This window comes from Sceloporus undulatus, chromosome 6 (genome assembly GCF_019175285.1).
Source record: "Sceloporus undulatus isolate JIND9_A2432 ecotype Alabama chromosome 6, SceUnd_v1.1, whole genome shotgun sequence".
NCBI classification, from domain to species: Eukaryota; Metazoa; Chordata; class Lepidosauria; order Squamata; family Phrynosomatidae; genus Sceloporus; species Sceloporus undulatus.
Window position 1 is genome coordinate 23,367,796 of NC_056527.1, and position 26,686 is coordinate 23,394,481.

A 26,686-nucleotide genomic window follows, 5' to 3' on the forward strand; every position below is an offset into this window, starting at 1 on the left:
AAATGCTTGGACCACTGTCAGTTAGTAATTTACCTTATTAGCTACCAGTCTTTTGCAAAGCTATTTTGAACTCTACAGAAATGAACTTGTATTGGTTGTAAAGGGCAGAGTAAATACAAATAATGGCTTCTAAGAAGAGAAAGAAGAAATGGGAAAATCAGGCAGGATATGAAGAAGATAGGAATTAGTCAGATCTTAAAGAAATGTAGGCTGGAAGTAGAACACTTGTCAGTTTGTGCCTTCGGAAGTAAGAAAAGGGAGGTTTTGCTTGTTACATAAGAAAGGGGTCTCTGTGGAGGAATTGGCAAATGAAGGTCATAGCAATATCCTGAATACATTAAAAAGTGAGAGATAATAGTGGTAGAAATGTGAAATGTGTTTAAAGAGCCAGTGTGTGTTTCCCCCTCATTATATGTTGATGCAATATTATTTTTAATCAGGTTATAATATGCTTGGATATGTGTACTCTGCCTCTGTAGTTGTGATGCTTAGTCTTTAACTGCAGTTGTAATTTGGTCTCCAAAGAAAATCTCCTCTACAAAGGTGTGCTGCATCATATAGAAAGCTGACAGTAGCTGCTGATATATGTGAAGTTCTGAGAAGTCATGTATTTGTTGGAGAGATGAAAAAGAGGCAAAAGAGTAGGACAAAGATCCATTAATATTATTGCTGCAGCGTTTGTTAACAAATTAGTAAAATAACAATAATGATTGATTTAAATGTTGCCCTAGGTGTATCATAGAAGGAGCAGTGGCCATCACAGGTGCACTTGCACATGTATACACACTCTTAGCCTGAGTACCCTTCAGGTTTATAGTTTTTTGTGGATTTTTCGGGCTTTGTGGCCATGTTCTAGCAGAGTTTCTTTCTGACGTTTCGCCAGCATCTGTGGCTGGTATCTGAATGCCAGTCACAGATGCTGGTGAAACGTCAGAAAGAAACTCTGCTAGAACATGGCCACATAGCCCAAAAAACCCACAAAAAAACTATGGATGCTGGCCATGAAAGCCTTCGACTTTATCCTTCAGGTTTGCTTGTGGAAGTGAATTTCTAGTGCAGCAACTTCTGCCTCTGCCTACACAGTAACCCTAATTTGCTGCTTTTTCAGAAATCACAAAAAGTCACTGATCATAGCATTGTTCTTGGAGGCAGTGGTATCTCTACAGGATCTCTACTGAACCATTGCTCAGCTAACACCCCAGAGGACAGGATCAAAATTCAAAAAGACCTGAATAATAAGAAAGCTGGGCCAAAGCTAATAAAATGATATTCAACACAGAAAATATAAGGTACTGCACTTAGAGCAGCAAAATAAAATGCATAGATATAGGATGGGGGACACCTGGCTTAAGGGGACTACATGTGAAAGGGATCTAGGAGTCCAAGTAGCTCACAAGTTGAACATGATTCAACAGTGTGATGAGGCAGCTAAAAAGGCCAGTGCAATTTTAGCCTGCATCAATAGAAGTATAGTGTCTAGATCAGTGGTTCCCAACCTTCCTAATGCCGCAACCCTTTAATACAGTTCCTCATGTTGTGGTGACCCAAATCCACAAAATTATTTGCGTTGCTACTTCATAAGTGTAATTAAATAGGTGTTTTCCAATGGTCTTAGGCGACCCCCATGAAAGGGTCATTCAACCCCCAAAGGGTTCCCGACCCACGGGTTGGGAACCACTGGTCTAGATCAAAAGAAGTAATATTGCCACTCTATTCTGCTTTGGTCAGGCCCCACCTGGAATAATTAGGAATGTTGCCTGGATTAAAGAAATCTTAAGTCATTTTATCATACATATTTAGTTAGTTGATAAATCTGCATATAAAGAAAAATAGAGTTTTCAAGAAAAGGCATGTGTATTCCTTTTTAGATACATACCTTGCAACAGGCACTATAAAACTTAATTCCCTTTACTCTGTCAAATAGCAAGTAAGGAGTGCTTACCATCTGCAATATAAGATTATTCCTTGCCGTATGCAATTTTTAGAAATACATTGTTAAAAATAATTAATGTTTAAGGCCTACTGCCTAATTAAACAGGACTATTTATTTAGTCAGAATGGCTTAACTCTTCAATCTAGCTCGGTAGACTTAAGTATTGAAGTAATAGTGATGGTGATGGCAGAATTACAGTTCATATAGCACTTTCCATTTGTGCAAAGTGATTCACAGACATGATCTCAGTAGTACAATAAACATTTTGACTGAGCAGAATGATATGCCTGCTTAAATAATCATGTTGTGATAGCAGGAACTGAGGGAGGAGAGAGTGACTTGCTTAAGGGTAGTGGAGAGTTTATGGCAGAGGTGAAACTGAAGTAATCAATTCCCTCATTCACAATTCAGTCGAGCCCCTGAGCCACTTTGTTATAGTTCTGTGCTTCTGAAGCTGTTTGATGTTGGGGACCAGCAGGGGGTTTCCCCTCAGTGTGCCAGGGACGAGCACATATTTTTGCCCATTGACTACAGCTATGCATTTTTTTCTTGGAAACTCTGCAGTCAAGAAATAATAAGAAGACTAAATCTCCAAGATCTTTTTTTGAATTTTCAATAACTAGAATGAGAACTCATTAATATTCATCTTTAACTCCTTCAATCTTTGATGGAGCAAATCTTTATGGAGAATTTGCTGCCTGCTTCTGTCAGCTAAAACGTAGAACTTGCCTTTTTTCACCAAAGTGATTATTTAAGATTTCTTTCTATCTCTAAATATTTTACTTTGATCCTATATTACAGGTTGGGTTTGAGAAGAGGAAAACAGTGTTTACTGGTAGTATTCCCATTCCATTGGGATTAGAGGTTTGATTTCAGTAGTGGTGCCCTGTATCATCTGAGTATTGTAAAGGGAGAATTGCATGAAGCAAGGAAATGCTTATGGGGAGTATTTAGCTCACTATATCTTAGACCTTGCTATTCTGTACTCGAGAGATCCCACTTAGCAATAGATTTGAAGGATCACTCTTAGAACACAGGTGTTGATGCTTTTAAAGCACTAGAAGGAAAAGCAACCTCCTCCAAATTAATTCTTCTTTGATACTGAACACTAAACTAGCAAGTGGGGAATTAACATGGAAAATAATACATTTAAGACCATCATTTTGTAAACTATAGTTTCTAGGTTGCTCCATCAGCATCCCTAATGAGTCACTGTACGAGCCCCAAGTTATTATATCAGAAAACATTCTTCATTTGTAATTGAAGATGATGATTCAGTCTTAACCGAAAAGCCTTAATTAATCTAAAGAAGTGACTTTTAGTGCATTTAAAATACAGAAATTCTTCCTCTGATGCCTTTCTAACTACAAGTTCATTTCATTAATAATTATAAATTACAAAAGATATGACATAATGACCTTATTGGTGATAATGCTAACTCATAGTGTTCCATTATGGGAATAAACCTGTTTGAGACTTAGTTATGAATGTTTCCACTTCTCATCTCGTTCTCTTGTATGTTCTGAAAAAGAAAATACTCATTTGATGGATGAATGAAGTAACCAATTCACAACTGCTTCTGCAGACTATGGAATATTGAAGCGAGACACAAACAGAAATCACAGTTCCATCTGGGTTATCTCAGGGCCTGAACAGATGCTTAAATGACACACACATCTTAAGAGGCTGGAAGCTGCGCCAAAGCTGCGCTCCAGTCCTTTGGCGCGGCTTCCAGCCTCTTAAACAGCATACCTCCAAAGTGACCCGAAGCAGCTTTATTTTGGCCTGTCTGTTCGGGCCCTCAGTAAATCATGGTTCATACTAGCTGCAAGTTGGCCTGATTTAGGTGTAACAAACTATGCTTGGCTTAAGGTACTGTATATATCTCTTCATAGCCACATGAAAGGAAGAAGACGGGCTTTTTGCATCCAAGACTTCTCAGACATGCTTGGGGTTTAGCTTTATACGGGGAGGAGAAACCTGGCTCCTGGTGTTTTGTGCTTCCCAGAATCTTGATTTAGCATGTCAGAAATAGGTTTTATTTAAAAAAGAGTAAACTCAAGTGCCTCAGATTATATTATTTTATACACAAAGCAAAAGTGACACATATATAAATTAAATGTTAATTGAAAAATGCATATCATTTGAAATTATGACTCTCAGTTTTGTACCCAGTTAAGTGCACATACTGTAGAAACCACAGAAAGTAATCACATGTAGTAAGAATAGCTGGGATCCAGAAGGAGAACCATAGACATGCATAAAAAGACCTGGGTTTTCTGTTTTCCCTTCTAGTCCATAGTCCTATACTGATCAGATATTCTTTGTGAGATGCCCCCAGTTGAGCATCTTGTTGCATAGATTGCAAAAAGAGAGACCTTTGAATCATAGAATTATAGAATCATGAGTTGGAAGAGACCACAAGGTTCAGTCCAACCCCCTGCCATGCAGGCACTCACAATCAAAGCATCCCTGACAGATGGCCATCCAGCCTCTGTTTAAAGACCTCCAAGGAGGGAGACTCCACTATTCTCCACTGTCGAGCAGTCTTAATGTCAGGAAGTTCCTCCTAATGTTGAGGTGGAATCTCTTTTCCTGCAGTTTGCATGCATTGTTCCGGGTCCTGTTAGTTTGCTCCCCATGTGTAGTCAAAGGCTTTCGAAATTGGCATCTATAGTTTTTTGTGGGTTTTTTGGGCTATGAGGCTGTGTTCTAGAAGAGTTTATTCCTGATGTTTCACCAGCAGCGGTGTCTGGCATATTCAGAGAATGCTAGCATGGAAGAGAGTGGGGTATATACACTCACCCCTCCATATTTGTGGCTTTGATATTCGTGGGTTTGATTATTCATGGATTCGATTAATATGTTCTCTTTAGGAATATCTAGGTCCTCTAGTGCAACTCTATGGTCAACTTTAAAAGTTGCACTGAAAGACCTAGATATTCCTAGAGAGAATCCTCTACTAGGCCTTTGTAGCTCTTCCAGAGCAGTGCTCTGGTCAGTGTCTGTTGGACATTGACCACAGAGTTGCGCTGGAGGACCTAGAGATTCCTAGAGAAGTGTCCTCACAGGTAAAAAAACATCATATTTTTGTTATTTGCAGTTTTTCCATATTCATGGGGGTCTTGTGCCCCTAACCCTAGCGAGTATGGAGGGACAAGTGTATACTGTTGGTTGAGAGGAAGCGATTTACATGTTAACCTGTGTATTGTTCTGTTGTTAAATAGCAAGACTCCAAGGTATCTTTTTAATTAGTGATCCATTGTCTGTTGGGAAAACCCCTGATCCTGGGGGATTTTCATTTGCATTTGCTGGGTCTTGATTTTGGTGTTTTTCAGTACTGGTAGCCAAACTTTGTTTACTTTAAGCACTTATTCTTTCCTTGAAGTTGTCCAGGTGTCTGTGGATTTCAGTGGCTGCCCTATGCATTCTGACCTGATAGTTGTTGGCATGCTCCAGAATTTCAGTGTTTTCAAGCAGCATTTTATGCCCAGGATGGTTTATAACGTGTTCTGCTACTGCTGATTTTTTTTGGCTTCCATTGAAGTTTGCATTTGAATAGAGGTTGAATATCCCTAATCCAAAAATGCAAAGTGCTCCAAAATCCAAACCTTTTTTTATGGGTTGCTGAGACAGTGACACCTTTGGTTTCTGATACTTCAGTATACACAGATTTCATTTCATGTACAACATTATTTAAAATATTATAGAAAATTACTTTCAGGGTGTGTGTACAAGGTGTATATGAAACATAAAATAATTTCATGTTCAGACTTGTGTCTCATCTCCGGGATATCTCATGTGTATGCAACTATTCCAAAATCAAAATACTTCTGGTCCCAAGCATTTTGGATAAGAGCTACTCAACATGTATGTATATGTTTTGAGCTAATTGCTCGTTCTACCATTGACTGATGCTTCTAAGCAGTCCTGAGTTGATGCCTGGAAATACTGGCCTGAATGTTGAAGAAATATTCATAAAGCTTATTGTTTTGAATTGTAAAATCTCTTGCTATGTTATATCCCACAGTATCATTTTACAAACTGCTTTGGAAGCTGACAATGCAACCTTCCCCAATAATATAGTGCTTCAAAATAGTATCAAATTACATCATCACCAGCCTAGCATAGGAATTGTAGTCTAATACATTTGAAGAAGAATATGTTAGGATAGACTTTCTTTCACTTGTAATTTGTCATATAGGCTAAAATTCATGAAACCAAGACCAAAGGCCTCTTAGCTGTTGAAACTAGCTGCATGGCTCTTTGGATGCTGGCTGTAATGCTGAACTCTAAAACTCTTTTCTCTCAAACAGTTCACTTTGGGATTGGGTGCTCTACTGTCATTTTACTACAGAGCTGAAGCATAGTTATGAATGGAAAGACATGAGGTGGCTAGTATGAGATTGTTACCCACATAGTCATATACTGTTGTATTTCTGTCTTGTTTCATAGAAGGTTTGGCACACCTAATTCTCTTTTATTGCTGATAATATGTGGCTTACTGAAATATTATTGTATCACTGAAAAAGAATTACTAAAGAAAAATTTAAGGTATATCAACTTGATTATGTAATAAAAACTGGAGCGTGAACTTAATTGCCATTTTAATTGTTGGAGCGCTTTGAGGATGCTGTGCAAATAACCAGCTCTTCATTGCAAAACACATAGCTTTCTGACCTTATTCTAATTTCACTTGTGCTACTGTGTCTTCCTTCCATTTCCATTCTTTGCATACTACACTACCTTACAAACTGTCCACAGTGAAGCTCATTGCTGGAGTCTTGAACAAATGGACAGTGTTTTCATTCAAGATCGTCTTATCAGCTGACTGAACCATCCACTGGCCAACCAGACAGTACAAGCGCATTCATTTTTGTGAAGATTGTTATTCTTTGCCTTCCTGTTAAAAACAGAGGGGTGTTCATGCATGCATATGTAAACGTGCATTGCCTGATATTTTAAAAGCAAATTGTAGTGAGTGTTTAAGAAGATGGCTCATTGTAAAGTAGATGTTTAATATTTTAATGGTATGAAATTTATTCAGGCTTGCTTAATAGATTTTGGTTTGTCTTGTTCCTTCTGGAATGTAAATGTTAGCTACTCTGGGAAATCTTGTTGTATAATAGAAAAATACTATCTCAGCCTATTGTATCTGATTGGCTTTGCCCCCAAATGATTATATTCTTGCTCATGAGAGGAGATACTTTATTTCCTGGTTAGAATCTAGGGCATGAAAACAACTGCATCCGCAACTGCTCTTAATGCAAATGGAGAACATACACTAGAGAAATACTGCTCAATACTGTCTATGGATTGGTCCTGGTCTTGGAGATGTTGGCAAGTTTGCAGGAAAGAAACAGTTGTAACCAGTGGATAAAAGTGCAGTAATAGTCCACAGCAAATTAGAAGAAAAAATGTTCCCCCCATGAGAGGACTAGACTAATGAATATGTATCTACCACATCATTCAACAGCTTTTGTATTATAGTTTTTTTTGTGGGATTTTCTGGCTCTGTGGCCACGTTCTAGAAGAGTCTATTCCTGACTTTTTGCTGGCATCTGTGGCTGGCATGGATGTGAGTGGGGGGATATATATACTGTGTGACTCCAGGTTGGGAGGAGTGATTTACATGTTAAACTGTGTATTCTCCTGTTGTTGAATGGCAAAGGCCTCAGGGTTGGGAGGATATGCAAGGAGGGTTTGCATCTGCTTAATTAGTGGTCTGTTGTCTGTTGGGAAAAAACCTGATCCTGGGTGGTTTTCATATGCATTTTGCTGGGTCTTAATTTTAGTGTTTTTCAGGACTGGTAGCCAGACTTTTTCTGGCTGACTCAATCTGTAGTACCTCTCATGTTCCTTGATTTGTGTTTGGACACTGCGTTTGATGGTCCCTACGTAGACTTGTCTGCAGCTGCGTATGGTATGTGGTAAACTCCTGCGGCCACAAGAGGGCCCCTCCTGTCCTTTGCTGAGTGAAGCGTTTGCTGGATTTTCTTCATCAGTTTATCGATCGTCTGGACGTTGTGTTTCCTCACCAGTTTCCCTATTCTTTCTGTGAGTCCTTTGATGTTTGGTAAAAATACCTTCCCTTTAGGTGGTGAGCTGGAGTAACTATTAGCCTATAGAGCCAGTCCAGGTGCTGCAATTCATCTTCCAGTCAGCCAGAAAAATCAGCAGTAGCAGAACATGTTATAAACCATCCTGGGCATAAAATGCTGTTTGAAAACAAAGTCTGGACCATGCCAACAACTATCAGATCAGAATGCATAGAGAAGCCATTGAAATCCACAACACCTGGACAACGTCAACAGAAAAGAAGAAACCCTTAAAGTAAACAAAGTTTACTTTATAAACCCCACTCACTTCCATGCCAGCATTCTCTGAGGATGCCAGCCACATATGCTGTTGAAACATCAGAAATAAACTCTTCTAGAAAAAAGGCCATATAGCCCGAAAAACCCACAAAAATGGATGCAGTCTGTGATAGCCTTCAAGCTTTCATATTGTTTACCTTTTAAAATATTGGGAAGAACTTTCATTTAGAAAAAAGGAGCTGGCAAAGCATATATGTATGTATTATTAAATGTTTAGTTTGGAATTCTAAGCAATATCTTCATGTCATATCTTTTACTTTTAAGCTCTTTCTGCAATAACTGCTAAAGAATTTCTACATCTGCCTAGTCTTTAAAATGTTTCTCATCATTTAAAAAGTGTGTGTGTGTGGGCATGTACAACCAAACTTTTATGCTGCAGGCCTTGCCTCCTTAAACCAGAGTCATCAATTACTCTTTGAAAACACAATGCAGTACGTGCAGATGCATTCATTCAGAGAAAAGAATAAACCTCTGTTTGTGCAGGCTTGAATATTTCAATGGGCCTTTCAGAAGCAGAGCATATTAAAATGCTTAGCACCTAGGATCCATACATATTAATTATCAGAGTACAGCATGTTTATGGTCTGTATTTCTGTACAGTTTTTTTCTGTACATTGAAAGAGGAGTTAGAAAGATTATCCTGGTATTTCAGTGCTGTACTGTTCATTTAAGCTGTATGTTATTTCGTGGCATCCGGGCAATTTTTGCAAAACCGTTAAGCTTCTTTGAATGCTGCAGGATGACCCTCATGGCAGTAGATCGGTGCTGGATCTGTGCAGATTGTGATAATTTATATCAGCAGTTACTGGAATCAATACTTGGTAGGTAGCAGCAGCAACTTTTGATTTTAGTGTAACTTGTCAATTTGCACCAAATATTTTAACAACATTTTGGAGAGTTTTATGCTACTGGCATAGACCTTCTGTGACAAGATATTGTATTGCTCTGTATTAGATTATTTATTGGTTTGGCTATTTCTGCATAACTTGAAATAGTTTATTTTATTTGTTTTTAATCATTTTAATTGAAGGCTTACGTATATGATAACAGTCAACCATGGGAGGGTTGTTTAAAATTGATTGTATTTACTGACAGCTTTCTTTTTAAATATAGTCTCTTCTGAAAAGTATGAAGAAACTAAGCATTATAATGTTATTGACTGAGCAAAATCTGTATTTAGTTTCACCTTTCTTATTCTGTCACTATTCATGTAGTGAAATTAGGCTTTACCTATTAAAATGTAATCTCATTAATAAAGTGAGTTTGACACTCTGAGTCCTTAAAATGGTTGAAGACTGTTTTTGAAAAAAGTGGAGCAAACAATCTTAAAGTAAGTTCTTTCATCTATCCTGGGATGTCTGTGCCATTTTGGCACAATGATCTCTGGTAATTATAATGGCACAGGAGCATTATACAAATTCCAGTTATCCCTGACTGGGGTCCAATATCTGATGATGATCACGATTTTACTAAGGTCTTTCTAACTGGCTGTATGTTTCTTTGTAGATGAGCCAGCTAGTCCCAGTATTGACCATGATATCGCCCACATTCCAGCTTCTGCTGTTATTTCAGCATCTTCCTCACGAGCACCCACCATTACAACAGTTCCCCCTAGCCCTACCTCTCTTGTACCTTTAATTCGACGACAGCTGTCTCATGATCATGGTAAGTTTACAGATTCGGACAACTTTGGTTTATTCACTAATGGCGGTAGTAAGATTTGGGGTTTTGTTTTGTTTTGTTAACAAAGATATACATTTGTTTTGACTACAGAATCTATAAGGGCTAGTGTGGTGGATGGTCAGTTTCCTGCAAAAAGTGAAAGGTCTAAGTCTTATGATGAAGGACTGGATGACTATAGAGAAGGAAAAGTGTAAGTTAGATTTTAAAAAAATATCTATATGTGAACATGTGTTTTATCCAAGAGTGTCTTCAGAGATGTTAACTGCAATATCTACTTTGCGTCCACAGGGCCATAAAGCATGTATCTAGCTTAAAGGGAATCAAGGTCAGTAGCCCAGTATCCATCAATATTTATCAGTTGTGAAAACAAAAACCAGCTAGTGCCAGTATTTTATATTCAAAGATTCAGCTATAGAACTCAGTCATGCAGTTGTTTTATGCTGATTGTGGGGTGCTGATTGTGAAGTGCACAAATAAAATCTTAGTAGAAGCGTAAAAGAACCAGACGCTACCTTTGGATCAGTCCATGGTGTTGCTTTTTAAAAGTATCAGCAATTTATGAGAAAAGACTTTGTTTGCCTAAGAGTTTGCTGCTAGTCCATATAGGCCATAGTAGACTTGATGAACAAACACTCTGACTCATATAAAGCAGCTTCTTAGATTCCTATATACCCCAGTAATACATGATAATGTAGTAGGGATTACCAGACTCATGAGCATAATATCTACTGCTACCATTATCCGAAGCTTGGAAAAGTTACTGATTTGGACTACAACTACCAGAACTCCTACCCAGTATGGCCATAGTTACTCTGGTTGGGGGAATTCTGGGATTTGTCATCCGGAAAAATTACTTGCTTAATTTCTGCACCAGTGTGTGAAAAGCCAGGCAGAAACATGACAGGCTATCCAGCTGCAGCCTCATCTTTCTGGTCTCATTTTCCCTTGAGAAGAGAGAGGACTTGGGGCTGGATGCTGAGACTAGGATTCTCTAAGATACCTTACATTTGCATTTTTTACCCGATGTTAGCTGCCTATGCTTGCTTTCCCCTTATATTCTGCCTGCACAGGGAAGAAAAGAGGGAGACCTTAATTGAGTAGAGCAAAAGTGCTATTGAACATGCCTTGCTTCTTTAATGTTAAGTGCTTCAGTGTGGTGTTTTCTTTAGGCCCCAGACAGCCAAACATCTTCAGAAAACTCAGGGTCCAGAAAAGCTTCTTCTTCAGAGGTCTTTGGTGATGCTTCCAAGGAAGGATGGCTCCATTTTCGAAATCAAATCACAGACAAGGGAAAGGTACTGTTATTCCTAACATACAGTTGAGAGTAAATACAAATTGTGCATCGACTTGTTTCAGATATTTTCTAGCTCATAAGCCTTTAGTAGAAACTACCCACATACTGAATTTTCATTGACAAGGTAACCAGTAATGCTATCCCTAAGTCTTCCCTTCCTGCCCTCTCCTATCTTTTGCTGTGTTGAATTTGGAAAAGAAACTCTTCAGGGTCTTGCCATTGTAACATACAGTAAGATTTAATGCACCATGTTTACTCACCTTTTGACAGAAACCTAGGTTTTCACATTTTCCCAGCAACTACTAGATTTGAATCCTGTATTTCTTAGCATAGTTGAAATTTATTACAGACTGCTTAGATTTCTTTCTTAGGAATTCAATACCTTGCAGAAACTTAGTGCAGAAACTTAGTGGCATACATACTACAGTGTCATGATTTTTTAGCAATCAGAAAGCTTTCGGAGTTTAATAAAATAAGGATCCTTTTGCATGATAGCTTCTCTAGCACTGTATAACAACACATTCATCTGACATACCACTATTTCCACAGCTAATAATCCTCCAGGCTTCCAGCAGTGGTGATTTAGCAGGAAAGAGCTTGTGTGTCTGCACTGAAAAGTCCAGAATTAATATAATGCACAAGCTCTTTCACAGACTCATAGAGAACTACTGTGTTTTGCTAGGAAATTATTTAAGCAGCACCTTAAATGTCAATGAAATTACCAAAATTACAAAAAAAAAAAAATCCAGTTGTTTTAGCATCCATATTTCTACATATGTTACAGCATTCTCTATAATCCTGGCCTTCTCAATTTCTTACAAGACTTTTGCAGAAGACATTGACAAGGGGACTAGTAACATTTCATCCTTTCCTTATCGTCGTCCTATTTCTCCTAGTGCTTTGATGTAACATATATATAATGTACTTTAAGGTATAAAGCATCACATACATCCACTTTGTTTTATTAGATAGTAATGGTAGCTTGTATTTTCCAGAGAGTTGGTGGGAGCATCCGGCCATGGAAACAGATGTATGTTGTTCTTAAAGGTTGCTCATTGTACTTATACAAGGATAAAAAAGAACAAATGGTGTCATCTGAGGAAGAGCAGCCCATCAGTATCAACGCTTGTTTAATAGACATTTCATATAGTGATACAAAAAGGAAACATGTATTTCGGCTCACCACATCAGATTGTGAATACCTGTTTCAAGCTGAAGATAGAGATGACATGCTGGCCTGGATTAAGGCTATACAAGAAAACAGCAACTTAAACAATGAGGTTGTGTGCTTGTTCAGTCCTGTTCCCCCCCCCCCGTTTCAATGTTTTTCATACTTTTGCTGTATTTGGACTAAGAGTCATCCATGCTAGCATCCCATTTAAAAGGGGGTGTAGAATAATGAAAATTAGCATAAATAATTTTTCTTCATCATCATTATTATTATAGTTTGATTATTATAAATATTATTATAAATAATAATATATTCATTATAATCATTCTCTTTATTGATGTACAGTAGCTGAGCCACTATTTAAATAACTTTTCTTGGTGTTAATTCCAATTACTGAAGTTAAATTTCTTTTGTTGAGAGTTAATTCATATCATTTAATGACTGCCTATATTTAATTTCCTTGTGTGGGAAGAAAGTGTTAGTTAAATCATTATTCATCATCATACTGAGAATTACCAGTATATATAAATACCGAGAGAACACTATGTCAGTCATTACAGCATAATGCTAATGAATGTCCGTTTAGAAATAAATCCCACAGAATTCACTGAGACTCACTCCAAAGTGTGTGTCTATATGATTGGAGCCTTAGGCCCTATACAGACAGGCCAAAATAAAGCTGCTTCAAGTCACTTTGGAGGTATAGTGTTTCAATGATGCATGCATCCTAAGAGTCTGGAAGCTGCACCAAAGCTGCACTCCAGTCCTTAGGACTGGAGCATGTCTTTGGTGCGGCTTCTGGACTCTTGGGATGCATGAATCATTTAAACAGCATACCTGCAAAGTGACTCGAAGCAGCTTTATTTTGGCCTGTCTGTATCAGGCCTCAGTTAGCTCTTCAGTACTTTCTCTGAGCTCGACTCTGCAAGGATTTTGCTATATGAATTGCTAAATTGTATATTATGTGAATTTGTTCTGTTTAAAGCAGTGGTTCCCAACCTGTGGGTCGGGGCCCCTTTGGGGGTCGAATGACCCTTTCATGGGGGTTGCCTAAGACCATTGGAAAACACCTATTTAATTACAGTTATGAAGTAGCAACGAAATAATTTCATGGGTTTGGGTCACCACAACATGAAGAACTGTATTAAAGGGTCGTGGCATTAGGAAGGTTGGGAACCACTGGTTTAAAGCATCCTATTTTGTTAAAGTGCTTCAAAGCCATAAATTCTAACATTTAAGCATATATTATAATGCCTTCTAATGTTGATGTTTGAATATAAACACATTATAGAAATGTTGCACTCTGCCTGTTCAAAGAGGAGGGAGCAAAATTCTAGTATAACCTCATTCTTAGTCTTAGGTTGCAATCCTATATGGTGCATTAAAGGTACAATTACCTGTGGTCTGTATAGGATTAGCGCTGTCAGCATCATTGTCTAATGGATTTTGTTGACCTTTCTTCCAACATGATCATTCTCTGACATTAGCCTGGAAAATTCAGTGTCTCTGAATGAAATCGTGGGCAGATGTAAGCATGAATAGTTGGAGGCTTTTACACAGGCATTAGTCACAATATTTCATTGATTTAGTTTTTGAGTTACTCCATCTCTTGGTAAACTATAATTGTTCCCAGAGAGGATAAGTTGTAAGAACATGACAAGAAGGTATTTCATTTTTTCAAAGGGCAATTGCTTATATGTGTAAATTAGTAAGCAAGAAATGTGCCCAAACAGCTTCTGATCTAAAACCAGGGCAATTGAGAAGTACTTGTATACTGTTTAATATATAAATTTATGTTTTCATTTAAGTGTATCCAAACCAAATGGCAGCAATGGGCATTTAAGAAATGAAACAGACAGTGCTTTACAGTATGTCATTATACAGTGAGCCCGCCATGTTGGTGGACTAACCACCTGCAGACTGGAGCTTTTGCAGATTACCCCACCCTATGTTAGCCAATGGTGGTGCATGCCCATAGGTGCTCTGATGGGGGCATGCACATGTTACTGCCCATTGACTGATAGGGGCTTGAGCTCTTATGGGTTTTCCCATATGTGGGTGGGGAGGACAAAATCCCCGAAGATAGAAAAGGCTCACTATACAATGAATTCTGCTCTCTCTGTTATTGTCCTTTTAATATATTAGCTTGAAACCATAATACAAATATTGTTTGTTGTTTGCCATACAATTTGCTCTTTCCTACATTTGCAAAATAGTTCTCAATTTATTTTGCAGAACACAGGTGTCACAAGCAGGGACCTCATTAGCCGGAGGATTAAAGAATACAGCACTATGATGAGGTAGGCAGCCACAGTACTGTGTGACACTCAAGTCAGTCTGATGCATGGAATTCCTGCTTCTGAATAATAAAATATTTTTTCCATAGTACTTCAAGTGGGAAAACAGAGCCATCACCCAAAACGCCTCGTCAGAGCCTGAGCATAAGGCAGACACTCCTTGGCACGAAAGCTGAGCAAAGAACCCAGAGTCCACATTCTCCAAAGGAGGAATCTGAGAGGAAATTTCTTGCTAAAGGTATTTGTCCTATATGTAACCATATCATTAGTAGTACTAACCCCTCCAGATTTACCCCAGTGTCAATCTGGAGGATGAATACACAGAGATATGATCACATCTTTTCATGCACATTGGAGTGTCATTGGTTTTTAGATTAGAAGGAGCCCTCTTTTCCTATAGCCAAGACTAAGGAGGCTTCTCCTGTGCTGTAAGCTTCTCTTGTTTCTTGATAGTGGGAATCTGTCAATTTGATCTGCTCAGCCATGATGAACTAAGTGGAGGAACATCCCAGTGAAAACCTGAGAGTGCTTTGCTTCTGGGGTACTGACTGCTGTTGAAAAGCAGATAAGAATAGCAACAGAAGTGAATGTTCAGGGGAAGAGAATGGAGGAAGAGACATAGATATAAAAACTGTAGCAAGAACCATCTCAGTTTCTTGATAGTTTGTTTCCAGATTCACACTGAGTAGTTATTTGTAAATCCTCACAAGGGCTGTACTGCATGATTATCACTTGGTGGAGCTAAGTATTTTAATATAGTTAGGATTGGATTTGATCCCAAAAGACTACTGTGAAGACTGAGCATGCTCACTGCACACAGAATCATGATTCTGGAGTGGGAGAATGGAATGATATATCTGGAATCCTGATCAGAAACATTTTAATCTGTAATTTTATTACAAGACCCAACCTGTACAATTTTTTATTATGTTCTTTTGATATTACATTGTTGCTTGGAATTTTGTTTTTAGTGTGGGGTCCTGAAGAAACATTGATGTTCATAAGATACAGTGTGCCTGTGTCATACACAAGTGCATTATACACTGCTGTTTCTTTTTGCTACCTTGGTTTTTGAAATCAATCCCTACCTTTCCTCACTGACCTAAATTAATATATGTTTGCTCAGTGTTCCGGCAGTAGGAGTACTGCATTAATTTTGCAAGAAGGAAATTAATTTATATTGAATATTGTCTGCATTGCCTCAAGTTGGCATGTAAAACCAGTGAGCAGGTGTAACGATCATAGCTCATGTTTTTATTGACATTTGGGTGAATATGACACCCTGTGGTTTCATGATATTCTGTGTGCTATGGATAATGCCCACTTGATTGTATTCATCAAGATTCTATCATTCCAAAACATGTCTTTGCAAGGCCCAGCATAGGTGTGAGTGGACTGAGACATCACAGGAAAAGTTGGAAAACTGGCAGAAATAGTAACTGAGACATGAATAGTTTGCTACAGTACAGATGTGAGGAAAGTGTGGTTCGCACACCATATGCAGCGTAAGTGGCCATTTTCATGACCCTTAGAGACCTGTGGGTGTAGGAAATAAATTTGCCACATTTTGTTCCTGATTGCTGTTTTAGACCTAGGAGACGCCTCTTTCACAGGAACTCAGAAATTGATCTTGTCACTTCCATTTGAAAAATGGTTCGGCTATTGTCCCAGGAGACATTGATAGGGCATTATAGTGAAACAAATTGAGAAATGTTTGTTTTGGGGTGGGGGTGCACTCAGTGGCCCCTGAGTGGCCAGTGGGGGGTGCCTAAACTCGCACAGATGCCTACATTTTTTCTATGCAGGTTCATGTGATACCACAAATATTGCTTGAATTTCCTAGGCAATTGTCTTTTTTTCCAGTTTGCCCCCAATCTTTTTTATTGCATAGTACAAAACTTGATTACACAAACATCACCATATTGATTACAAAAACCTCAACATATTGTAGTAGTATACTTATGTACCTAATATGTATAGCTGAACAGAACAAAACAACCAGCAACCAGTGTTTGTAAATAAAATTGTATCTCTAAACCATCCTATTGTTTTGGGCTTCATTTTTAAAATCTAAATAAATTCCCATTAAATAACATTTGTCTTGTATGTTTGATTCTTGGAGTTTACTATTACTTCATGTTATAGTTATTATTTATAGATAACTTCAGTATCAAGAGCTCTTTTAAATTTCTCATTCCTATTCTTATGAAAAAATGAAATTTTAACTATTAATTATGTATTCAATATGTCATATATTGTTATGTTTCCATTGGTTTTCACAATTTTGCATAACAAACCCCCAGTCCTTTTCAATCTTCTCTTCCGCTTTCCCATGAATTAAGTTTGTCAAACGATCCATTTCCAGCATATCTTGTAATTTTAACGGCCGTTCATTTGTAGTAGGAAGAATGTTCATTTTCCAGTATTGAGCCAGAAGCAGTCTCCCTGCTGTTATCATGTAGAGAATTTTCCTCCAGTGTACAGTTTCTATCTTTTTAGGTAGTTTATTAGTCATATTTTAAAAAAATAGATTTCTGGTAGTTTATCAAATTTTATGTCAAATATCTTGATTATCTCAGAATGGATGCAATTCCAGAATTTCTTTATTTTAGGACATTCCCACCAAATGTGTTACGAAGTCCCCTTTGCCACATAGCATTTCCAGCAGAGGTTATTCTCTCCTTTATAGATTTTAGCAATGTGAGGTGCCACCTGAATTCCATTTTCATGTAGATTTTGACTAGAAATGAATTTTAATTGTTTTTTTCCTGGCATATTACCAACTGTCTAATGCAGTTTCTCTGCCAAGGTCTTTAGCCCATTGTAGCATAGGATCTTTTATAATGTCTAGTTCCAGCTTCCTTTGTAATAGCAGTTTGTAGAATTTAGATGTTAATTTCTGATTGTCCTTTAATAGTAGATTATCTAGTTCATTTTTTTCTGTTTCAGAATTCTATTGGTTTACATGTACTTTGAATTTTTCTAAAAATTGGTTATAAAGAAACCAGTGTTTTTGTATCTCCATTAGTTCGATCACATCTACTGGTTTAAGGTTATAGTCATTCAAGTTGTTTTTTACAAGGAGGTCATCACATCATAACCATCTGGAGATTTGTGTTCTGTTGAAGAAAGCTTCATATGGAGAAATCCATCCAGGAATTTTTCTATAGAACAATTGTTTAATTTTTATTCAGTTTACCAGAATTGTTCTACATATAAAATGATGGTCAAAGTCTCTGCTAACATGGTTTTTACCATACCATAGGTATGCGTGCCATCCAAAGTGAATATTAAAGCCCTCCAGGGCAGGTAATTTGTTGTTGTGTAGGTTCACCCAGTCTTTTACCCATACTAGGGAGTTTGCTTGAAAATATAGTTGCAAATTAGGGAGGCTGCAACCACCATTTATGTGTGTATCTATCAAGGTTTTCCATCTCACCCTCGGGGGTTTTCCGGCCCATAAGAATTCCCTTATTTTTCTATTCCACTTCTCAAAGATTTTATTATCTGTAATAATCGGAATGTTAGTGAATAAATAATTAAGCTTTGGCATTCTAATTGCTGCCATTGTCTTTGCCTTTGATAGTGTAAGGTATCTAACTTGTTTGATAAATTCTTGAAAGGCATTTTTGAAGTTTTGTGGCCGGGAGAGGCTACTGAACGTGTCAGAATCAGACACTTGCTTTGATTATTATTGTGGAAGGACTAGGGAATTTCATCAAAGTCAAAGGTATCCTGGAGAGTCACAAAATAGATTCTGTTTTCTGAATAGATAGCTAAAGAATGATGCTAGTGTTTGCCTGTGTGGTCTGATGTAAATGTACAGTGTATGTATGCTTCTTGTACAGTTCCATTGCTTATGTTGACTATTGTAGCAAGAAAGTAGATTCTTGTTTCAGGGATAAAATGAGGGATTGATAGGTCATGGTTGCTGGGGTTGTGGTGAAACTGTGGTTTGAATTAGGGAAGCTGTGGTCTAGGCTATCTGTCTAGATCTAAGCTAAAGCTTATTTTGAGTGTATGCTTTCACTCATTTTTGTTGACTCATTCATTGACTAGTTCAGTCATAGTCAGTTGTCTAAATGAATTGTGTGCATTTTTAAAAAAGTAATCTCTCTCTCTCTCTCTCTCTTTCCCTTCAGATAAAGATGAGACAAGTCCACCAAAAGACAAAGGTACATGGCGAAAAAACATTCCCAATATCATGAGAAAAACCTTTGAGAAAAAGCCATCTGCTGTTGGGACCTTTGGAGTCAGACTAGATGATTGCCCCCCAGCTCAGAGTAATAAGGTATTAACCCCCCCCCCAACCCCTTACATTTACAGTCTCCTTGGAGAATTCTTCTTTGCCAAGACACAAGTAGCAAGTTTCCCCTCTCTCTTTGTTTTTTCAGTATATCCCACTGATAGTTGATATATGCTGCAAACTAGTTGAAGAAAGAGGTCTTGAATATACAGGTATTTACAGGGTACCTGGAAATAATGCTGCTATCTCAAGCATGCAAGAAGAGCTCAACAAAGGGATGACTGATATCGATATTCAAGATGATGTGAGTGATGTCCTTTATATCTTGAATTCCAAGGTTTTGTCTTGCTAGTTGTAAGATAACAAGAATTTTCCTTTTCTTATGTCTTAGAAATGGCGAGACTTGAATGTCATAAGTAGTTTGCTGAAATCCTTCTTTAGAAAGCTTCCAGAACCTCTTTTTACTAATGGTGAGTTTTTTGATCGAAGTAGAGGAAAAAAGCAATTTTAGATAAAATGTAGACTATAGTTTGCCTGTGGTTAGTTGCATTGGAGTTGTACTGATTTTTAAAGCAATTGTAATTTAGTCCTAGGTATTACAGTCTCAATGTTTCTGGAAAGCAATAGGTTGGAGGAGACTGCTAAGAGATCTAATTCAGGGATGGGGAACCTCAAGTGCTGGGAATAAGTCCAGCCCTCCTGGTGTCCCAAACTGGCACTATGGGCTTTCCTCCGATGGCCGCAACCCCTTTACCATGACACCCTCATTTGATAGTTTACTAGCCTTTGCATGTTTGTTTTCCCCATTCTAAAAGTTTGGATTGCTTCCTCTAAAGTATTCTCACTTTAGACTAAAATTTTCATGTAACCTACACTCCCACATTTTTGGAATGCAGACTTGAATGAATTCAGCCCTTGGGCTGAGAGAGGGCCTCCACCATTGACCTTGTTGCTGGATCAAGTGTTTTATTCCTTCCATTCCAGTTCATTTCATGACTTGAGTCCAGCTGTTAAGCACTCCCCTTGTTCAATTCAGTGTCTCTTTAAAAATCAGCAAATTGTTCATGCCTTGTATTTTAGAAAGTTTAAGGTAGGAGACTATAGCTCAGTAGCAGAGCACATGTTTGCAACTTACTAGATAAATAATTTTCTGGACAAAATAGCTGCTTCTGGGTCAGGTTGGTGGATCAAAGGTGATGTTGGTCATATGTTGGTTAAAAGTTGCTGAGCGTGAATCACATGCTCAGATCGTTTTAGTGACCATAACACTGTCCCATTGATAGCAAAATGACATTGAAATTGACATTGTAATTGTAATATATTTCCATATTGGGAAAGATTTTACCAGCTATAACATTTATATGTCAAAGGCACAAGAAGATGATGGCATTAAAAGGTGACTAATGCAGCAGCCATAGGTTGATCATACAGTGTTTTTGTATCAAACAAATACTGTTTTATCTCTGTTTTCAAACATTACTCAAATGATACTACTCTGAATATTCCTGTAATTTGCTTGCTGAGTTAGTTTGTACCTTATTATTCTCGTATAGAAACACTTTCTATAGAATTTCTAGTAGCCAGGGTACAAAGATGCAAACAGACTAAATCTTATCATAGCATTTGTTCCATAATGAGTGGGGAGACATTTTGAATATATATTCCATTACTCTTTTAGTGCTGTTGTTCATGCTTAATTTCACATGAGTTATTTCCCCATCCCCCCCCAAAAAAAACATTGATAGTTTTTTTTTATGTCTTGCAGTAAAATAATTTTCTTTCTTGTTAGACAAATATGCAGATTTCATAGATGCCAATAGAAAAGAAGATCCTGTGGAGCGACTAAAAACACTAAAAAGGCTGGTATGCCGATTTTTGATATATATCTGATCTAATGCAAGTTTTTATGTTTACTGACTATTTTTGAACTCTGTGCTAAAATCACATTTCAGATCCGTGATTTACCAGAGCATCATTATGAAACGCTGAAATTTCTCTCTGCACATCTGAAGACTGTAGCAGAAAATTCAGAAAAGAACAAGGTAAATGGCTTATGTAATTCAGCAGTTCAACTTCATGATAACTGGATTTTGAGTGTTTTTGTTTGCTTCATTTTGGAGTGAGAGCAATGACCCTATCAGTATCTCTGTCAATACAGTCGGTCTTCCATATCCACAGATTCTTTATCCATGGAGACAATAATACATGGCTTGGCAATACACTCATCCCTCCATATTTGCAGCTTTGATATTTGTGGATTTGATTATTCACAGATTTCATTAATATGTTCTCTCTAGGAATATCTAGGTCCTCCAGTGCAACTCTCTGGTCAACTTTAACTAAAAGTTGCGCTGAAAGACCTAGAGATTCCTAGAGAGAATACAGTGCGCCCTTGTTTTACGTGGGGGATCTGTTCCGGACCACCCCCACCCCCACGTAAAACAAAAAACGTGTATGCTTGAGCCCCATTATAAGTAATGGGGCTTGTGCTTGCGGTGGTGCATGCACCATTGTTTCTTCCAGTGCACGGTGCCTGGAAGAAGAGGTGCTGCTTTCACTGTACTCTACTAGGCATTTGTAGCTCCTCCAGCGCAGTTCTGTGGTCAGTGTCTGTCAGACGTACACAACAGAGTTGCATTGGAGGACCTAGAAATTCCTAGAGGTGTGTCCTCTCAGGTAAAAACGTGGCGTTTTTGTTATTTATGGTTTTTCGATATTCACGGGGGTCTTGTGCCCCTAACCCTAGCGAATATGGAGGGACAAGTGTATTCAAAAAAATATGAAAATTCCAAACGACAAATCTTGATTTTGTTTCTTGATATGGACACTACACGTGTCCTCCACATTTGCGGATTTGACTTTTGTAGATTTGACTATTTACAGATTTATTAATATGTTCTCTCTAGGAATATCTAGGTCCTCCAGGGCAACTCTGTGGTCAACTTTAACAAAAGTCGCACTGAAGGACCTAGAGATTTCTAGAGAGAACACTACATTAGGCATTTGAAGTTCTTCCAGCGCAATTCTATGGCCAATGTCTGGCAGATGCTGACCACGAGTTACACTGGAGGACCTAGACATTCCTAGAGAGGTGTTATCTCAGATAAAAACATAGTGTTTTTATTATTTGCCTTTTTTCCACATTCACGGACGCCCTGTGCCCCTAACCCCAGCAAATGTGAGGGATGAGTGTATTTCATTATGCCTTTGTATTTAATGGGACTTGAGCTTCCATGGACTTTGTTATCCTAGAAGGATCCTGGAATCAAACCCAAATGGATACCAAGTGCTCGCTGTATAAAGCATAATTGACAGAATTTAGGCTTTCACGTTAGTTCACTTTTGTGATTAGTTTAGAATTTAAATTAGATTAGAATTCAAAGTGTAGGGCTGTGGTTCTCAGCCTTTGGTCCTTCAGATGTTTTGAATGATGTTTTGAACATCATCTTCCAGTATTGTCCATACTAGCTGGGATTTCTGGGAAATGACATCCAAAGCATCAGGAGCACCATTGGTGTAAAGCAGTGATTCCCAAACTTTGGTTCTCCAGGTGTTTGGGACTTCAGTTCCCAGAAGCTCCAGTCAGCTTGGCCAACAGTCAGAAATTCTGGAAGCAGAAGTCCAAAACCCCTGGAGGACCAAAGTTTGGGAATCACTGGTAAAGAGGAATTTCTTTAAGGTAGAGCTTGGAAAATTATTTCAGACTACAGTTCCCAGAATCTCCCAGTTCTTAATAAAGAGCTGCATGGCATGGTGTCCAGGAGGATACTTTATTGGGTTGTGGCCTCAGAACCTGTTGTGGAATTAACTTAAATCTATACTTTGGGGGAGGTCATAGGAGGCAAGGTTTAAGATTTGATATCACCATAGCTTTGCCTAAGTGTCCAAGGAGTTACTGTTAGTAAAAGAAGACAATCTTGGTCTGGATTGCTTGCTATAAAAGGTACAGTAGTTTCATGCACATGGTCAGTGTTAGTAGAGATAGTTCTGAAATTCATTATGCTGTAGCTTTGAAAAGTTAGGGTACAATCTACACTGTAGAAATAATGTGGTTTGGTACCAGTTTAAGTGTTGCTGCACCATCCTATGGAGTCCTGGGATTTTTAATTTAAATAATAGGATTTATAAGGCCTTTAGCCTTATCTGTCAGAGTTCTGGTGCCTCACAAAACTACATATCCCAGGATTCTGTAGGATGGAGCAATGGCAATTGAAGTGGTGTCAGGCTGCATTGTTTCTACAGTGTAAATGCCTCCTTAGTCTCCATGGAATCACTGGCCATCCACTGGAAAACTGTCCCTCAGGAGGATTTTAAAGAGGCTGTATGAGTATAAATATAAAGTGGGCCCTTGGTATCAGTTAGGGTTTGGTTCTACGATCCCTCATGGATACCAAAATCCATGGATTCAAGTCTTATTAAATACAGTGGTATAGTAAAATGAAGTCCATTATATAAAATGACAAAATAAAGGTTTGCTTTACAGAATTCATATTTTTAAAAAAATATTTTAAAGTCGTTGATGGTTGAGTCCATGAATAAAGACTCCATGGATATGAAGGGCCAACTATATGTAAGTAAGACTGTAGCCTAGCTTCAGATAAACAAATAAGATTTATTTTCTTTGTTTTTTAGATGGAACCAAGAAATCTGGCAATAGTATTTGGTCCAACTCTTGTGAGAACATCTGAAGATAATATGACACACATGGTTACCCATATGCCAGATCAATACAAAATTGTAGAAACACTTATCCAAAAAGTAAGTGCACTTATTTCACACTCCCAGCTTAATTATGCAGGCACACCTTTCGCTTCAGCTAGACCAGCTTTTTTCAGCTTCTTCTTCTATGAGCTGCCTACTCCTTGGTTCTTTTTATTTATGTGATGTCCACATTGTAAAGATTTCATTTCTTTGGGGTTTTTCACTTCTTTTATTTTAAATTGTAGCATGACTGGTTTTTCGCAGAAGATGATGCTGAAGAGCCCCTTGTAAGTACTGATCCTTAAGCATTTGGATTCTACCTACCCACCTAATTTTAAACATACAATAAGAAATTTTCTCTAAATCGAGCACATATTTTCCTAATGTATATTACTTACTTGTTTATCACACACAATTTTTGTAGATCTTGACTCCATGTAGTTATCAAAATTGTAACTAAAATGTGGCTTACTGTGGGTTTCTCCACTAGAATAGCGTTTTTCTCCATTTTACTCATCCTTTGAATCCTTAAACATCATATGAAAAAAATTAGATGGAGGAACTGGTTCTTGGTGGGTAACTATGGTTTTCTAAATACTGTTGAATCATAATGAAGCCGCTGTCTGTGACACAATGATGAAGAGATCTTTGTTTATTAACTGTAGACAGCAGTTCAGGAGGAAAGCACAGTACAATCTCAGCCAGTGCCAAACATAGATCATTTACTCACCAACATTGGAAGGACGGGAGTATCTCCTGGAGACGTATCAGGTAACTTGCCTGGACGGTGTTAGTCTGTAGGCTAGAAAACTCTGGTCTAATAATTTGTTATAATCTACTTTTGGCTTGTTTGTTTGTTTTTTCCTTTGCTAATAACTTGCTTTTTCCCTTCCCTTGCCTTCATATCTGGGGTGCTTTTTTTTTTAAAATGATGACAGTGGTTGGGTATTTTCCATGTTGTAGAATGGGATGTTCTCTTAGCCAACTAAAGTGTAATTCTTCATCCATGAGAATTACTGTTGTATCAATAACCATGATTATCCAAGTAATTCTTACCATGAAGTGGACAAGATCCCTGCTTGCATGTAAGTGGTTTATGGGAGGATAGAAAACTTTAACCTCTGCACTTGCTATGAAGACATTTCCAAACTTGAGAAGGCAAATCAAGGTGTTAAAATTCACTTTCCTTGGCAACTAACCAATATTTTTCCCCAAGTATGTTTTAATAGGGTATGCATTTATATCTACCTATCTATTACTAAACACATTCCTTCTGTTTGATGACTGCCACCTTTATTATTTGGCTAAATACTACTGTTGCAAGGCCTCTCGGTGACTTTCCCCCTCACAATCACTGTACTGTTCCAATCACTAACCAATCATGTTGTTTATCACAAATGTTCCTTGTCTCTAGTTTGTGTTTTAGTTCATAGAAGACTTTTTCAGCATTTTATTGAAACAGTCCCTCTATCCTGATGTTGAAACAGGAGAAGTGGGAGGAGTCTATCACACGGTGATGTCACTGGTGGACTCTGTGATGTCACTGATGGACAGCTGGAACTGTAGGAAGAAGGAGGACTGTTGCCCACATTGTAGCTGCCTTGTCTGCAGAAACCCCCGTTTCTTGTAAATGCACAAAGAATGTAGATGATCTGTACTGTAAATTTTTTCTTTTTAACGAGTATTTGAACAGATCAGTGCTACTTTTTAAAAGTGTTTCTGCTGTTTCTTGTTATTTCTGAAGCAGACCCTGAGGAGAAATAGCATGGTATGGTCCACGAGTTTTTCCTAGTCATTAGCCATGTGTCAAAAGGGGCATGGCATGGGGCTCAGCTCATTAATTCTTAGGTGGGGGAACCCCCTGAGAGTTGGAGAATGGCAAAGCAAAACATCTTTTGGTCACTGTGCTTAGCCCCTCCGTACCCTCTTTATAACTGTATAACCTCCGTCGTCGTGTTTTTTTGCCAGACAGTAAACCTATGGTGTCCATTTTTCATTTCATAATAGCGCTTCTTTTTGAATTAAGTACAAAACTGATAGCTGTGGAAATCTAGCTAGTAACAAATGAAAATTTCATAAATGTGTAGCTCAGAGGAGCATCTGAATGTGGAACTGGGGCATTCAGATGTCAACCCCAATGCAAACAGTTTGACAGCATACAAATGTGGTTTACAAAAAAAAAAAAAAGATTTTTCAAAAAATATTTCAAAAGGTAGCCAAAGGCTTTAACAAAAGAAATAAAAATTAAATTGTGCATTTTATTTGCAGGAGTGTACAAAGTACAATCCTGAAAAGGTCTCTCAGCTGCGGTTTTGCAGGGCTGTGTACTTAGAACATTGAATAATTATTAGTATTTCTGTTCTGTTTTATTTAGAAGAACATGGCTACTGTGCCATTTCTGTCATTGAGCTGATTCTGCCTACAACTCACAGCATCCTTTCATGGCGGTGGCTTTCTGTGGTGCAGCTTGCATTTTTGTGAGCTCTTACTATCCACTTCGTTCTGATTATTTAAAATTTTTGTTACTTAGTTTGCTCTCACATTTTGTTCTGTGCTTGTCCTCTTTCATACGTCCAGCATTGTCTAGAGCAGAAGCAGGCTTTGTGCAGTGTTGACTAAAGTGCTGTGTTTTGATTCTCCTCCTTCCCTACAGATTCAGCTACTAGTGATTCTGCAAAATCTAAGGTAAATCATCAGATATGTGTTTAGTACATATCCTCATTGCCTGATCATAACTGTCTAAGGTGCAGAACACACAGGCATAAAGAAGCGGCTTCTGGCCATGTTGGAGGCATGCCATTTATATGATGCACATCTCCAGCACAGCTGGAAGTCACACTGAGGCTACACTCCCGTCCTTTAGATGGGAGCAAAAAGGATTTGGGATAATCTGGCTCCTGGTAGAGCAATTGGAGTCCAGCAGCAGCAGCCTGCTTTTGGAGCAGGCCTTGAGTCACCATGGTCCTGGCCCGTTTATAGATGAG

The 26,686-nt window shown here is 38.1% G+C and overlaps 1 protein-coding gene across 6 annotated transcripts in view; it reads left to right on the forward strand.

Moving 5' to 3' along the window:
* ARHGAP21 (Rho GTPase activating protein 21) overlaps positions 1 to 26,686 on the forward strand; it is a 147,707-nt gene that overhangs the window by 117,021 nt on the left and 4,000 nt on the right. For 4 of the 6 annotated variants that reach the window (XM_042472278.1, XM_042472275.1, XM_042472276.1 and 1 more), the window contains 16 exons: positions 9,817 to 9,975; positions 10,084 to 10,183; positions 10,282 to 10,318; positions 11,163 to 11,288; positions 12,283 to 12,567; positions 14,694 to 14,758; positions 14,845 to 14,993; positions 18,898 to 19,046; positions 19,150 to 19,305; positions 19,393 to 19,471; positions 20,791 to 20,864; positions 20,954 to 21,043; positions 23,634 to 23,759; positions 23,948 to 23,989; positions 24,368 to 24,473; positions 26,356 to 26,387. In XM_042472278.1, the coding sequence (XP_042328212.1) occupies positions 9,817 to 9,975; positions 10,084 to 10,183; positions 10,282 to 10,318; positions 11,163 to 11,288; positions 12,283 to 12,567; positions 14,694 to 14,758; positions 14,845 to 14,993; positions 18,898 to 19,046; positions 19,150 to 19,305; positions 19,393 to 19,471; positions 20,791 to 20,864; positions 20,954 to 21,043; positions 23,634 to 23,759; positions 23,948 to 23,989; positions 24,368 to 24,473; positions 26,356 to 26,387 (1,775 nt within the window). Of the gene's footprint in view, positions 1 to 9,816; positions 9,976 to 10,083; positions 10,184 to 10,281; positions 10,319 to 11,162; positions 11,289 to 12,282; positions 12,568 to 14,693; positions 14,759 to 14,844; positions 14,994 to 18,897; positions 19,047 to 19,149; positions 19,306 to 19,392; positions 19,472 to 20,790; positions 20,865 to 20,953; positions 21,044 to 23,633; positions 23,760 to 23,947; positions 23,990 to 24,367; positions 24,474 to 25,189; positions 26,388 to 26,686 lie in introns of all 6 variants that reach the window. The other 2 variants (XR_006104454.1, XR_006104453.1) reach the window with 2 other exon arrangements.